Source organism: Equus asinus, chromosome 15 (assembly GCF_041296235.1).
Source record: "Equus asinus isolate D_3611 breed Donkey chromosome 15, EquAss-T2T_v2, whole genome shotgun sequence".
NCBI lineage: Eukaryota > Metazoa > Chordata > Mammalia > Perissodactyla > Equidae > Equus > Equus asinus.
Window position 1 is genome coordinate 49,013,347 of NC_091804.1, and position 16,235 is coordinate 49,029,581.

General features: G+C 55.4%; 1 protein-coding gene across 2 annotated transcripts in view; it reads left to right on the forward strand.

The window, feature by feature from the left end:
• The window catches only part of CDH4 (cadherin 4), a 597,516-nt gene that overhangs the window by 513,870 nt on the left and 67,411 nt on the right, over positions 1-16,235 (forward strand). For both annotated transcript variants that reach the window (XM_044748342.2, XM_070486202.1), the window contains 2 exons: positions 7,912-8,067; positions 14,767-14,911. In XM_044748342.2, coding sequence (XP_044604277.2) covers positions 7,912-8,067; positions 14,767-14,911 — 301 coding nt within the window. The remainder of the gene's footprint in view (positions 1-7,911; positions 8,068-14,766; positions 14,912-16,235) is intronic.

Here is a 16,235-nt window from a genome sequence, read left to right on the forward strand (position 1 = left end):
GGACCTCAGAGTCATGGGGGATTTAAAACCTGGAGCTTCAGCCATCCCTGTGCCCCCTGAGTCATGTTTGTAGAACTGGCTGGAGTGATGGCAGCATCCAGAGTTTGGTCCCTGGCAAAGTCGCGTGACCCTGGGGAGACCCAGACCTCCTGCGCTCAGTGTCCCCGCCCGCACAGTGAGCACGGCTCCCTTGGCCTCGCCTTCTGCTCGTAGAGGCTCCTAGGAGGGCAGCAGACCAAGAGAGGACCTGGGAACTCGGCTCCTGATCCCCAATGACTTGTGAAACCTGCTTCCAAGCCCTTGCCTCTCGGGGCTTCAGTCTCCCTATCTGCAGAATGGGCCGGACGAGATGGTGGAGTGGGGCTGACATCCTGGGATTTTTCCTTCATTGTCCATTAAGGCGTTCCAGGAGTGGGTGGGGGCTGAAGGCGCCTGGGCTCCCCTGTCAGAGCAGAGCTCCGTGCCAGCTTCAGAGCTAACAATGGGGGTTTTGAGGCGTGATAATGACCTGTAGGAAGAAATCCTAACGTGGGCAAAAAGGCCCAAAATGAAGACAATGAGGAGCAGGTTGAGGATGGGCCGCCCCACTGCCGGCCCCATGGCTGCTGTGCTGGTGGGAGAGATGAAGCACACCCCACCCCAGGGCCAGCACTCCCCCAGCTCCTTCCTCTCAGTCAGCGGCCTGGGGACTAGTGACACCACTCTGCTGCGGTTCCTGGCTGCCTCTACAGCACAACCCTCTGCCCGCCTCCTCCAGCCCCCAGGGCCCCGAGGGCTCTGCAAGGACAGGCCAGGCACTTCTAGGGAGCAGCCCCTCCAGCCGTCAGGCGCCGCGTGTTCCCCAGGCTGAAGCCCCAACTCCTCCTGTCCAGCTCCGCCTGTTCCCCAGGCCCGGCTCCGCCCTGGGCGTGGGTGAGCACACCTCACTTCTCTCCTGACTCCTCCCTCCCTCTCCTTTTCTCCACTTCCTTCCCACTCTCTCCTCAGCCACCTTGGACCTTTGCCTCGCCCTCCCTGCCCCTGCCTCCTGGTCCCTGGGCCTCCCTCCCCTCCTTCTCTCTGTGCCCACAGCCTCCACCTGGGGCTCAGAGAAGCCGCTTGTCCTGCTGCAAGGAAGCCCTTCTTGCCTCCAGTACCACAGCCTTAGGTTTCCCTACTGCACCCAGATGTGACCCTGGTGACCTGTCTACTTGTCTGCCTGCCCCCAGGCTGTATGTCCTTGTTTCATTTGTTCATCCAACACTTATTGAGCACCTACTGTGTACGTGGTGCTAAGCCTGGGCACCCCGTCCTCAGGGACAGAAACTGTCTTGAGTGTGTGCCCAGGACCTGGAAAAGGGTGTGGAGCATCCTTAGTGCTCAAAAGTAGTGTCAGGGAAGGGGGTTAGGAGCGGAAGTGAGGGAGGAAGGAGAGTGGAGGCCAGGGCGGGGGTCTGCCGTGCAACGCAGACAGGAACAGACGCATAAAAGCTGAGAAAACCCTGAGTCTCTGCCAGCGTGAAAATTAAGAGGCTCCAGAATGGAGAGCTGAGGCCACGGGGAAGCTGCAGAGGTATTCAGGTGAAATAGTGCTCTTACCTCTGAGCTCTGCGGAGAGTCAAATTTTAAAAGAAAATTGCCTCTCTTGGCCATCTGCAGTCACGGCCAAATCCACCTGCCTGCCTCCTGGCGCCCAGTCCAGGATGCGGTGGGTGGGGGCGAGGTGCCTGCCGTCACGATTCAGAGCTTTTTACTGGATGGAGAAATGGGAACTGCTCCAGGCAACTCAGAACTCCCGACAGGTAATGAAAATAAGACTGCAATCTGTTTTCTTGGGAAAATCTCTGGGTTTAATATCACACAAGGAGAAAGAGCTAAAGCACTTCACTAAGGAATTACATCCTCGTGGAGGAACTGGGTCCTGAGGATCGTCAAAATGCTGCGACGGAGTCTAGGGAGGCCTCGTTAATGGCGGCATGGCAGGACCCATCAGGACACAGACGGCCATCACCCTCCAAGAGGTCCGATGAGAAAGGAGAGGGAGATCCAGCCGTGTGCATGTGTGTGCATGTGCACTCGCACGTGCATATGTTTGTATGTATGTGTGCAGGTTTGTGTGTGTGTGTGTTTATGTGTATTTGTGTTTGCGTGTGTGTGTGTGTGTGTGTGTCCAGGAACTGCACAAGGCAGTGGACAAACCGCTCGATTTGAACCTGACTTTCTCGAAGATCATCCTTGCCCCCCAAGTTCTTAGGCAGGTGTCTCACAGACCCCGTTCTTTCCCTGACAGTCCTCATTGCGATCCTTAGAATTATGCATTAAGAGGGTGTCACTTTTCTAGCTGTCTCTGATTCCTCTGGTCCACGACCCCAGTGAGGGCCGGGCCGGTCCGTCACGCAGGGGTGCTGCTTGGGCAGTGAAGGTGTCGTTGAAATGACTCAGCCTGAAGCTGAGGCTCCCCTCCCCTCCCGAGGCGCGGTTTCCTCTGCTGAGTCTGGATGTGGTTCTGTCCCTGGCGCGTCCTCCCCTTCAATGCTTTGGGAATACACTTCCAAGCCGTTTGCAATTCAAAACTACACATGGTGACTTTTCTCCAGTTTCAAGTTCACTTGAAATTAGGCAAATATGTCCTCCTTGGGGGAAGTTCTGCCAAAATCCTTCGTTTCATCCAGCCTTTCCTAAGGACGAGAGCTGGCCTTCTGAGCAGCAGTCCCTGGGTGCACACAGTCGCCGGGCACCATAAGTTATTTTAATGTAGACATCACTTTAAACTAACCTTTTACCATCTGTTCTGTCCTTTAATAACAAATGCAAAGGAGCATAATTCTCCACAGCACCATAAAAGCGAGACGGGTGATGGAAATGCCTGTCTGTGCTTTATTCATGGCCCCGTCGTATGCCGCCGCGATGTTTTTCTCATTTTCCAGACACAAATCAGGGGGGAAACTGCTCTGCCCTGATCTGGTGAATTCATCCGCACTGTATTTCTTCCTAATCTGGTAAACTGTGGGGGAATTCAGAGCGTTCTGAGAGCCGGCGCGGAAACCCCTGGTGTGCATGGTGCCGTATTTCAGGAGGCGCCACTGAGTGGCACCTGGAGAATTAGGCAAATGCGGCCCGATGGTCAAAATGTAATGAGATTTCTTTACAAAAAATACCATCTCTTTAAATATGTGGCGGGTTCTTTCCAGCAGCTTTATAATTAAATTTCCCAGTAAAAGTCAGGCCGTCTGGCCCAAAGAACGTTCTGCCCGCCCTGCCGGCCGCCGGAGCCCCACACACTCACCCGCTGTCTCTGAAAGACTGTCTGGCTCAGACGCCCTCCCCAGGCCAACTCGGCAATATTATTCAAGGGCCTACTGTGTGCCCCACATGCCCTTCTCTTAAGCTAAAGTCAAAGCAATCTTCCAAGCTCACCAACCCTTCTAGAACCTTCTGCAATCCTGGAAGGCAGATGAGGTGCACCATGAGCAGCGAGCCTTGAATTTTCCACATTAATTACTCAGTTCCTTTCTCTCCTCAATGGAGTCTGGTCTCCTTTGACCCACTCTCCCAGCACTGAGGAACGCTCTGTCATAGGCAGCAGAGCTTCTTCTAAACTAGACTTGCGAGCTTTTGCCCCATTTCCAAGGTGACCAAATCTTCGTGCAAACTCTCTGTGGATGAAGAAGAGACGGATCTTAGCCACAGAGGGACCTGATCCCTGGGAAGGGAGCCAGCCACCAGAAAGAGCATTCGTCACCCGTTGGCTATTTATCTCCCTGAATCCACGCTGTGTCGCCTGGGCCGGGGCTGGTCAGGGTGGCTGTTCTGTGTGAAGAGGGGCACCTGGTGGGCAGCAGAGAGCCATGGGATGAAAGATGGGTCAGAGCCTCGTCCTGAGATGCCCAAGGCTGTCGTGAGCAGCCGAGCGGAAGGTGGGAGGCCCGGGACCCAGCATTCATCTCCAATAGGGGGGCAGGAGTGCGTGAGCGTGTGTGAGTGTGCATGCACTTGGGCATGGGGTTGTACTTCCTCTCCCGGAGGCCGCTGGCCCAGCACCCCGCAGCCCCACATTTCCTCTGACCTACACGATGCCTGTGTGGTGAGAGCGGGACCCCCTTCTAGCTGTTGGGTAAACGGCGTTTTGTTTCACGTCGTGTCGCGTGGGCAGGCTGCTGTTAAACAGGGTAGCTGATGTTCTTGTCCCCACACTCGTGCCCTCAGTGGGGACGACCCCACTGTGTCACCAGTAAACGCTGGATTAAGAAATATGCTCTCGTCCCCATCAGGCTGAATTTTCTAAGAAGCAGAGTTTTTCTCAGGGGTGGCTTGTGTTTTTGGTACAAATTCAGCTGGGAAGGACGGTCATTATCAAGTCTCCCTGGAGCCTCTATGGAGATGAGCCTCCAACTGTTATCGTGCTCCAGAAATAAGCTCCCTGAGAAGAAGTCATCCTTCGTTGCTGAGATAAATCCTACTCAGGTGTGTGGAGGAGGAAAAGTCATTTTCCCTCCACCCTTCTGAGCCCCTGGCTGGGACCCCTGTGATGGAAGGCAGGTCCCCCAGAGAAAAACCAAATGCAAGTTTACCAACATGTCAACCTCATGTGTACGTGGGAGACCCAGGGATAACGAGCAACTCCCTAAGGTAGCTGAGAATTCAGGCTTAAACACCATCTTCAGAGGGGAGGAGCGAGGATGGGGCCTCTTGGGGGAGAGGAAATGACGTTTAGGAAAGATGGCTGGGCCTTAGAAGACAGGCGGGAGGTGTGACCTTTGTGACAGAGTCTGTCTGACTGTGGTCTTGACGTCCCGTCTCCCTGCTGTGACAAGAGCTCATCCTCCCTGGGTGACCGAGCTCCCTGGGAGAGACCTGCGATGACTGACTCCTTTTGGAGGGTCTGTCCTGAGGCAGCTGAGGGGAAGTCAGAGGACGCTCTCCCTGCGTCCGCTGTATTTCAAGTGCCTGCAGCTCAAGATAACCAACACGCCAAGGCAGCAGATTTTTGGGTGGCGTATGCTGCCCTTCATCCCCATCTTTGAAAGTTCCCCAAGCAGTGTCATGGTCCAGGAAGCGGGCTGGCAGATGGTCGCGTCTCTCAGTCCTGAGAAGAGGCCAGTTCAGTTAGCCACATCTCATTTCAGGAGGCAGGATGGCACGGGGATCTAAATGGTGCAAACAGTCAGGCATTGAATACGAGGCATTTCTAGGGAAACAAAAAATAAAACAAAGGTTAATGGTTGGAGCAGACTTTAAACCAGTTTCAGGGTCCAGAGGGCAACCAGTCGAGATTTGTAGATGCCGAGCTCAGAGCATCTTCTGCGGTTTGAGTGCCATCACTGATGTCATCAAGTGTTCCAGTGGCCTTTCTGAGTGGCCCACACAGCGACAGGCGTGAAGGTTGTCCACGCAGGAGCTGTTGTGACAGCTTCCCTGAGGTTAAATCACCCCATCCAGCCTCAGGTCGCAGGACTCCTGGAAAAGGGCGGTTTGGGTTCTTAGTGATTCCAAGTCAGAAGGTGGGAGAAAATTAGAAACATTGGTTTGGAGAATTATAACCAGATATTTGAGGAAACTAGAAGATTTCAGGATCCAGTCCAGTTTACGGGTGGATGATAAAATCTCAAAGACAATGAACAGTGCTAGACTCTGATGTCCACCAGGGTGTGTAACAGCCTTCTCCTGAAACAGTTTTTTTCTCTACAATCACCCCCATTCCTAAGATAGTCACAGAGGACTGATTTGTTTGCAAAATGAGTCTAGTCTCATTAATTTGGCCCGATTATTTACATATCAGCAAGAATAGTGGTGACCATATAGGCTGGTTTTAAGTCTGCTTTGCTGGAACTTGTAACGAGGACTCTCCGATTAGACACCAGCACTGTCCCCTCCGTGTGGGAAGGGTCTGGTAGGTCATTGCTGAATCCCGCTGGCTGGGATTCCAGTTCTGATCGTCACACCGACGTCCGTCTGCGGAGCTGGTGTGCGATTCTCTCGCTCTGTGCTCTCAGGGTGAGGACGACGGTCTGCGGCGGCTCAGGGGGAAGCCAGGCGGGCTGCTGCTTCTCTCTCTGGGAAGCTTTCACACCACTCCTAGGTGAGCTTCCCGGTGCCTGGAGCGCTATTCAGAGGAAGTTCCTGAAGAGATAGTGGTCTCTTCAGGTTTGCTATTTCTCTAGTCATTTGAAATCTTATATTTTCTCAAAAACTAATACATTTCATCGAGATTTTCAACTGTTAGCATAAAATTAAAGAATGAAATGTAAAAATAGTCTTATTTTTTCTCGTAAGTTTTCCAAACGTGCGTCTATTTTCTTGAGGATTTTTCCCCTAAGTACAGCTCTTAAATCTATTTATCAATTCTTCCATATTTCTGTTTTCAGACTCAGAAACGTCTGTGTCTGTCTTTGTTGACGACTCCAGTGTTTGCGGCAGGCACCCTGCTTTACCATTCCTATCCTTCTGGCATTGGCTGCTCAGTTCGTTTGCTGTAATTCTGTTTTAATGATAAAAACACTGAAAATTAAGGATTTGCTCTGACTCAACCTTTGGCCAAATTCCTCGGGTCTCCCTCTGCAATAGACGCATTGTCATCACTATTTCTAAATCTCCTCTAAAGGCAGTTTTGATTTCCAGTTGACCCCATGGTTATTTCAGAATGTTTTTAAAATTTCTAAAAGGTCATTTTTTTAAGTTTTATTGTTAAATTTTAATTGCATTGTTCTCATGAAAAGCCCTACTCAGTTTTGCCTTGTGGAATATTTGAGGTTTTCATCATGGTCCATTTTGCTATAAAATGATGTCATGGTCCCCTGGGCCTTGATTTTTAAAGTTGTATTTTCCACAGGTGTATTCGCAGTGGAATGCCCATCTGTTAATGGGAACTTATTGATTCTACCGTTCAAATCTCTGTGGCTTGTTGACACTTTCCCACGGCTCAGAGAGGCCAGTTCCCTTCCACGGCGCCAGCAACGGCGATTCTGACTGCCCCTCATCATGAGGGCTTTTGCGTCATCTAAATGAAAGATGCACGTCTTATTTTAATTCCACGTGTTCCTCTTGTTTCCCACAGACTTATATTGATCTAATTGCCTGATCAAAAGTAAAAGGGTGTCTTTGCAGAACCCTTCCCCACCCCGTGTGAACAGTCGAATTGTGCATTTGTCTCTGCCCTTTTCCTTCCCTCCCACAGTTCTGTCTTTGCTGACTCACTTTGGGTTTTGGATCCAGATAACCATTATTAAATTGTTTTTTCCAACAATATACAGCTTCTGTAAAAAAAAATATTTGTATGTGTGTATTTAGCCCTGTAACCATGTTGACAGTTTTCAGTGTTAGATTTCTGGAGCGGGTCATTTCTATCACGGCCCCCTATTCTTGAGGTCCCCACTGTGAGCCACCTCCCAGGGCCTGAACTATGTCTTCCAGTGTCTCTGTCAAAGGAGCAGGAAGAGGGGACATCTTTGCACATCCAGAAATGTCTGCTGTCTTCCCAAGGGATGAAAACTTGAGGACATAAATGTATTGGGTCCCAGCCTTTTTCCCTCAAGACCCCACAGAGGCAGCTCTGTTTTCCGCCTTCATCCTTTCCCGGAGCCTTTGTACCAGGGCCTTGGCCATTTTAACCATCCTTTCCAGTCCTCCTCAGTGGAGCCAAAGGTCTCTGCGTGTGTCACACTCCCTGCAGAGCCTTTCCACCTGGAATATTGTGTCTTGTCCCACCCGTTACCTGGTGGGTCACTGGACGCGTAGTTGGTGGCACTCAGTAGAACCCTGACCCCTGACAGCCCTTTTGGTTCCCAAAGTGGATGGAGCACTAGCTGTGGCCCGAGGTGTCCCTGAGAATGGCCAAGTGTGAGGAAATCGGGGAGGGGCCGAGGTCAGAGAAAGGAGCGTGGCTCTGGCTCCTAGCCGCAGGCTGACTCCCCTCTCCCTTCTTCCTCCTTCCAGATCCGGTCCGACAAAGACAACGACATTCCCATCCGGTATAGCGTCACGGGCGTGGGTGCCGACCAGCCCCCCATGGAGGTCTTCAGCATCGATTCCATGTCCGGCCGGATGTACGTCACTCGGCCCATGGACCGCGAGGAGCGAGCCTCCTATCACGTGAGTATCCACGGCCTCGGGTTCCCGACTGTAGAAGGAGAACACAGACCTGAGCCTATGCCAGGATCACCGGAGGGCTGCGAAAGCCCCCTGTGCTGGGCGCCTCCCAGAGTTTCTGATTCAGTGAGCGCAAGGTGCACAGGAGAAATTGCACTTCGAACGCACTCGCAGGCGGCGCCGGCAGATCTGGGACCACACTGGGAGAACACCAATCTAGAAGATCTCGATCCACGCCATCTCCCAGGGGCTCGTTAGTGCTGATGGGGGTCACATGGCTGCCGTGCACACTCGGGGCCCTCTCTAAAGCACCACCCTGCTGTCGTCCCCGTCCTCTCCAGCTCTGGGGCACGTGCCCTGCAGCCTTCTGCTCCTCCTGTGTCTCTGAGAGCAGAAAAGTGGCTCTGAAGTGAGAGCCGCTCTGGTTCCATCTCCGAGCTGTGCGTGGAGAGGAAAATGGATGAGGAAGTGGAGGCTGCAGGGCTCGGCTACAGGGGCTGTCGACTCCCTTCCTCCTTGGCCTCTCCAACGTGGTGGCTAAGCAGAGAGGGGCCCTGGAGCAGGGCTGGCAATAGAGGGTCTCACACCCTCAGGCCCAATGCTCCATGATCCTGTGGGGCTGGGCCCCTCTCTGGGCTCTGCTGCCTTATCTGCAAGATGAGGCTGTGCACCAGCTGGAGGTGGCAGGGGCTGGAGCCAGAGCTCAGGGCCAAGCCCCCGCCCTCACCAGGTGAGCCCTCGGGCACTCACCACTGGCCTCCTTCGGTTTCCTGCTGGAACACGTGCTCGGGGTCTCATCTCCAAAGTTCTCCAGTTGCTTTGGAGGGGCAGCCCTTGCCAGGTGCCTCTCCTGCCCCCATCAGCCTCTGGCGAGCCCTGCTGTCCCCAGTGCCGGTGTCAAGCTGCAGCCAGGTCTTCTCAGGCTTGTTTCTTCTGAATCTTCAAGACTCTTTCTGCTGAAAGAAAACCTTTGTTGTAAGCGGTGGGCAGCCCTCACACTGTGGACACCGTGGGGGTCGCAGCCCATCTCTGCGCTTATGGCAGGGCTAACCACGGAATGTCTGGGTCCCAATGCAAAATGTAACAAGGGACCCCTCATCCAAACTGAATAAGGATGTCAGGGCAGTGAGAGCAGAGCGTCCAGCCCAGCACCAGCTCTTCTGAGCGTGGGGCCCTGTGTGACTTCACAGAACACCATGAAGCTGGCCCTGCACGCTGGCTCTGGGTGCATGGCCCTCTCTTGAGGGGGGTCGACCATGAGGCCATTTTCACGGAGGCTGCGGCTCGAGAACCCGTAGGTCTCACACCTCGTCTCCATCTGGCCTCCTGTGGCCTGTCCAGGCCCTGGTGAAAACTGCCCCAGAGCCACTGAGTGTTAACTTCCTTTCCTGGAGGACCCCTGCCCCGGGTCCTAGGCACCTAGCTCAATGCTGCGAGCACCCACGCCCCCTCACCCCCACCCCACCGTCACCCATTCCTCCAACTCCTCCCCCAGCCCCTGGGCTGGTGCTGGGAAGGCAGCAGCCAGGTTTAGGGGAAGAAGATTTAATTGACAGTGGTTTGGGACCTCCTAAGGAGTTCTCAGCCCACCGTTAGCTGGCAAGGCAGGTGCACAGAACCACCTAGGCAATTCAGCCAGCACCGACGTCCAGCCGGCCATGCGGCAAGAAGCACACCGACTTCACATGGCTGTTGGCTCCCCAAATGGGCTGTGTGCTGCCATCAACATGTGTTCATAGCACGAAGAGTCAACTCCCGTTGTCTGCCAACAACTATGTGCAGATTGAGAGACTTAGAGAGAGAGACAGAGACGGACAGAGACAGAAGGGGAGAAAGAGATAGAGACAGAGAGAGACAAAGAGACAGAGACAGGAGAGAGAGAGAGAGCAAAACAGAGAGAGAGAGAGAAATAAAGACTGAGACACAGAGAGAGAGGGGAGAGACAGAGAACCAGAGCAAGAGACAGACAGACAGACAGACAGACAGAGGAAAGAAGACCTGACCTGCAGACAGCAGAGAGAGTTAGTCTCGAAGGAGCTAAATGAAGGGCACACGGACCCACCCTTGAAGCCCTCGCTGGCAGGTGCCGCGCAGGATGTCGTTCTAAGACTTCTCACCGGAGCAGAGCTGGGCGGTCAGCTGCCTCTCCAAGGGCAGCATCCGCGTGCGTGGCCTGGGGAGCTGTGGCCCTGGCAGGCACGGGTCAGGCCGGGCATCTGGGACCATGGGAAAGATGGCACTGCCGGGCTGTCAGTCAGGGCTGTTTCTGGAGGACTCAGACCCCAGCACCTGCTGAGAGAACCTGCACCGAGTGGAAAGGTCCTTCCTTTCATTTTATTTTAATTGCTTTGTGGAAATGTTGAGCTCAAAACTAGATTTACTTTTGGTGTTTCTGGTTAACTGTTTCCTCTGCAATTCACACCAAAATCAGCATTGGAATTCCCACCGACTCCCTGAAAAGTCTGTCCAGGCTCAGCCCACCTGCTGCCTCCAGAGCTGCTCAAACTGGCGCTGCCCCCCTGACAGGGGACGGGGCCTCAAGGACCGCTGCTGCCAGGGCCAGCTCTGTGCACCGGTGCTCAGGAGCAGCCTTTGTCCTGGCTCACAGCTCAGCCCACGGCAAGAGCACCAGGGGGCGTGGACTGGAGGCCAGGTGGCCGATCCAGGGAGCAAGGTCACCCACCTACCCCTTGTTCACAGGCAGGAGTCGTCAGTCCTCCAGGTGCCAAGATGTGCTGGCATCGCGCAGAAGAATCCAGCTACACTTTTCAACACGCCTCCGTTTCTCTGTCCCTTTTCCTGAGGACTCCACAGCCTCACTCAGCACCAGACTCTGCCGGGAGACGCACGATGTCTCTGCAGCTGGACGGTTCTGCAGCAAGGCCCGTGGAAAAGCCAGGGGTCACAGGCTGGCAGTCCCGAGGGAAATAGGGTGGCATGCCTGGCCTGGAGGGGAAGCCGAGATGCCCCAAAGGCGCTGGTCCCCTCCAGGGACGCGTGCAGACCCCACGCCCTCCTCACCCAAGCCAGCCAAACGGGAAGCTGGACGGTGGGAGGGCTGGTGAAATGAGGGGACCCACCACCCCCAAAGTTTGGAACCCCCTCTAGGCAGTCGTCATGTGCCTCCTAAGACCCCAGCATGACCCTCTCAGGACTTCCATGGCACAGGATGCCCATCAGGCCTCTGGGGGCAGCGGGGCCGGCCAGCGGGGGTGTCAGTTGTCCATGCTGCCCGACACACAAGCTCCAACAGAGCGGCTTCGAATAGCGCCCACTTATTAACTTATGTCTGTAGGTCAGCAGTCCAGGTGGGCTCTGCCTAGGGTCTCAAAAGATGGAAATCACGGGGTCAGCCAGCCTACGAGCCTACTGGAGGCCCTGGGAGACTCTGCTTCCTGCTCATTCAGGCTGCGGGAGGTTCAGGTCCCTGTTTCCTCGATGACTGTCGGCCTGGGGCCACTCTCCCCTCTTAAAAGACACCTGCAAGTCTCTGACCCCCTCGCCTACCACCACGGGAGAAAGCGCTCTGCTTGTAGGGCCCTGAGGCTATCTCAGTCTCACCCATACTGTCTCTCTGTCTTACGGTCAACGCTGCCACAGAATGTAACCCAATCGCGGGTTCCACCATGCATTCATATCTGGGGGTCTGCGCCCCACATGCTGCAGGAGCCATTTTCGAGTTCTCTCGCCCTCCTGCCCTGGTAACTGTTTAATCCCGTCCCCTGTTCTGCCCAACTCCTTCGGCTGATGAGGGTGGTCAGAGTTGAGATTGAGCCGATGAACTGTGGACACCGTCACCTTAAGACACCAACATGCAGGGACCGACCTCGTGGCCAAGTGGTTGGGATGGCGTGCTCCATTTCGGCAGCCCAGGGTTTCACTGGTTCAGATCCTGGGCGCGGACAGGGCACTGCTCGTCAGGCCATGCTGAGGTGGCGTCCCACATGCCACAACCAGAAGGACCTGCAGCTAGAGTATACAACTATGCTCTGGGGGATTTTGGGGGGAAGAAGGAAAAAAAAGAAGATTGGCAACAGATGTGAGCTCAGGCCAATGTTAAAAAAAAAAAGACACCAACATGTAAACATTCAAATGCAGGAAATAAAGGAGCAGTCATTGTTTTGCACGTTGATTCTCTAGAAGATTCTTTCAAGGATTCCATAGTAAGACGTGCCATCGTGTCCCACCACGTACCATCATCTTGGGCAAGTCTCCCAATCTTCCTGAGCCCCAGTTTTCCCTCCACAGACGAGGGGTTGGGACAATACCAGTCTCACAGGGTCCTGTGAAAACTGTGGTAAGTTAGCGTGTGTCGAGCTCTTGGGTGCTGCCCAGACTGGAGCGAGAGCACGGTGAGCACCGGCTGCTGATGTTGGTGGAGGACAATCCCCAGAGTGCGCTTGGAGGTGACCTTCAGGGCCCACACGGAGTGTTCCAGACTCGGTGCCCCCAGGGAGGAAACCAACAGTCCACAATCAAGATATGAAGAACATCGAGCATCCAGAGGGGAGAGAGTGGGGTCCCCCACACAGTGGGACTGTTGTCCACATGCAGGCATGCACACTCTCCTCCAGCACTCACTCCCACCCCAATGCGAGACCTAGCCTGTATACTGACATTTCCCCATCTTATCCCCCGTGACAAGAATAGAAAAGTGTCCTATTTGGAGCATCGCAGGAAATTCACTTTGCATGTGACACTCAGATTTGCAAGTCACAGAAAGTTTGGACAGCCCCTCTGTCAACATTTCTTGTCTCCACCACCAAGGCAGGACCCTCTCCAGTCCCGCAGCAATGTGCCCAGCCTGAGGGATGGGGGGGTCTTTCCTTGGAGATTTCCACAGACACTATCAAATCTAAGTCAAACTTGGGGGTGGGTAGAGTGTGACAAGGACCCCTTTCGTCGCTTTTCATCTTTATCTCCACTCGGGCTGCTCCGGCAGTGTCATTTCACTTAGAAGACACTAACTTTAATTTTGGCTCAGGATGACTCTTCTTCAAAGGCTTCTCGACCTTCGACTCAGGGCGATATTGCACGGCTGCGCTTGACAAGGTGAAGGATTGCCTGGCCATCCATGGGAGGACTTCCATGGCAGCACGGGGTGCAGATCGGGGTTCCCAGGAACGAGGGGCCTGACGGCGACTGGGGTGGGGCGGCTGCTTAAGACAACAAGGCAGCATCTCAAGATTTGCGCAATGCAGATCGCCTCCTTAAGTAAAGCCAGCCTCGAGATGCTCCTTAAACACACCATTTCCAGGGCAAGATCCCACTGCGGGCTGTCGGGCTGGACCTGAGCACTGAGGCCGCATGGAAGCAGTTACGCCGTCTCCCTCCCCAAGGCATGGAAGGCACCTCCTTCTTCTCCCCCGAGGCTGGCGGAGTCGGGGGAGGGGGCTGTGCACCAAGGGGCGACGTGGAGGATTGTGCGGAGCCCTCAGCTCGGAGACGCGTCCCACCGCAGGCCTCGAGCACAACCTCTTCTCAGCACTCTTGGCTTGGCGCTGTCTTGTCACAAAGACCTTGAGGTCTGATGTGTCCAGCTTAGGGGGTGACGTGGTTTCAACAGAGAGATGGGGGCCGGCACACTGCTGTGTGACAGAGACCACAGGCAGATCCCGCCTTTCTCCAAGTCTTGGTTCCCCCTAAACCCCAGGACCCCCGTGGCCCCACTCCAGCCCTCTGCTGCCCCCAGGGCTCGGCCACTCTGTATGCCCCATGCTGTCTTCCCTGTCCCCTTCTTCAGGCCTCGGCTCAAATGTCTCCTCCTCAGAGAGGCCTGCCTGGCCTCCCTCAACCTCGGTGGGTCACTACCATTGCACCCAGATTACTTTTGGCTTCTTTATCTGCTTTGTGCCTGTCTCCCTTCTCCATGAGCACCTCCAGGGGAGGCCACAACTGTGTCACGGACCAATAATCTAGGATCCAGCCCAGTGCCTGGCACGTGGAGGCCCTTGACAGACATTGACTGAGTGGATGAATGAAGGAGTGAATGAATGAATGAAAGAAAAATCCCAAAATTAAGGGGTGAGTCTGAGCAGCCCTCAGGACCCTTCCAGCCCGAGTGCAGGGCATCCCCCTTTGTACCTTGACGATGTTCCATATGAAGCGCTCTGGAGCCCCTGATCCAGCAGAGCAGGGGGCTTCCACCCCAGGGTCCCCCATTTTCTTCCGTGGTGCCCCAAGAACAGATAAGCCAACAGAGTGGACTTGCGATAGATTCCCAAGTTAACCTCAGCTGCCGCTCAAGCTCCAGGCCCCTGACGGCGCCCCCCGCCGGTCTCCCCCCCAGGCCAGACCTCTCAGTAGTGGGAGTTTGAGCCCCCCACCCGTGGTTGGCACAAATGGCTTTTCTGCAGCCACTGTAGGTAGACGTGAAGCCTCGTCGTCAGTGGGGCAGGACCAGTCTGAGCAGGCCCGGGAGGTCCCGGGGGGCATCGGCACGGGGGCATCCGGTCACCTTCCAGCTCCTGCATCACCCCATTCGCCCTCTCACAACTCCCTCATTTCCACAGAGGAGAAACTGAGGCTTGGAGAAGTTTCGTGCGTGTCCCAAGCCCACCCCACCCCAGACCCAGGCGGCCTCTTCCGGGGACATGCACTGTTGTGTCGCCCGCACCCCAATGCTCTGGGTCTGAGCCTGACAGTCGGGAGTGACCCCACAGAGCTGGCCGCCGGCCTGACGGTGTGTGTGTTGCTTTCCAGCTCAGAGCCCACGCGGTGGACATGAACGGAAACAAGGTGGAGAACCCCATCGACCTGTACATCTACGTCATCGACATGAACGACAACCGCCCCGAGTTCGCCAACCAGGTCTACAACGGCTCCGTGGACGAGGGCTCCAAGCCAGGTGAGGCCCGCCCGCTTCCCGGTGACGGCCGGGCTCTGCGTGGCCCAGGACAGGCCGGGCAGGTGGGCAAGGAGGTGCATCTTCTAGGGGGTCGCATAACCCCCCACCGCCACAAGGGCGCCCTGGGACTCGTCCCCCGAGGTTTATTTGGGGATGGTTACTGAGGACCCACCCTGCGCCACCGAACTCACGGTCCAGAGGGGGACGCAGACAAAAGACGTGAATGAGGCCGTTGCAATGCTGACGGGCTTGGAAGGAAACCCGTAGGGGTGGCCGTAGATCAGGGAGCCGCTCTGTGGAGGTGACATGCAGGCCGAGAGCTAAAGCGTGAGAAGGAGCGACGTGCGGAGACAGGCTGGGATCCGTGCGTGTGCTGGAAGGGAGGCAGGGGAAGGGAAGAGCACGTGCAAAGGGCATGGGGCAGGAGGTGAGGTCAGAGAGAAGACGGCCATTCTAGGTCTCCTGCGCCACCCTTGGAATTTGATTCCAAGCACCAGAGGAACAAGTGAGAGGGCCAAGAGGGGAACCCCTGTGGCTGAGACCTCAGAGCTGACCCAAGAGCCCATCTTCCCGCAGACTTCAGTCAGGGACAAAAGGTGACAACCACCTTGTTATGAGCCAGGGCCCTTGCTAAGTGGGTGACGTGTCTGGTCTCTGGATCCCACAACCACCAAGCAGTGGGCACCCACCCTGTCCCCTGAGCGAGGACAAGACTCCAGGCCCAAGGACGTGAAGCGGTCGGCCCAGGCCCCTTGGTGTGTGTATGGGTCCGAATCCCCAGCCGAGGTGGAAGCTTGGCCAGCCTGCTCCCAGGGTGACCCAGGGACCAGCAGACTGCCTGGGAGCATTGGAAATGCAGAGTCTCTCGCCCACACCTGCTGATTCAGGCTCTCCGCAGGTTGGCCTGGAGTCTGGGGGCAAGCCCCCAGGTCATTTCTGTGCTTGCTGAAGTTTAAGAAGCACAGCCCCTCACGGGGGGTTGGGGGGGGGGGTCGTTGAGCCAAGGGTCACTGAGGAGGCTCCTGCCGGGGCTGCGGAAAATAGGGGCTAAAATAACTGCCACACAGGTGCCTGGGTACATCTGAAGTTCAGAGAAACAACAAATCTCCTTCACCCGTCAGAATGCCCCGGGCGACATCAGGAACACACTTGGAGTAAAGAGGTCCCCTCGTTGATCTGAACCTCACATGGGCCTGTGGTGCGGGGCAAACAGAGGGAGGAGCTCGCAGAGCCGGAGCCGAGGGCAGGGAACACAGCGCTCCACAGGCCCCCTCTGGGGGACAGCAGGCACCCTGGCTCAGGGGCCGCGAAGGCAAACATTTGC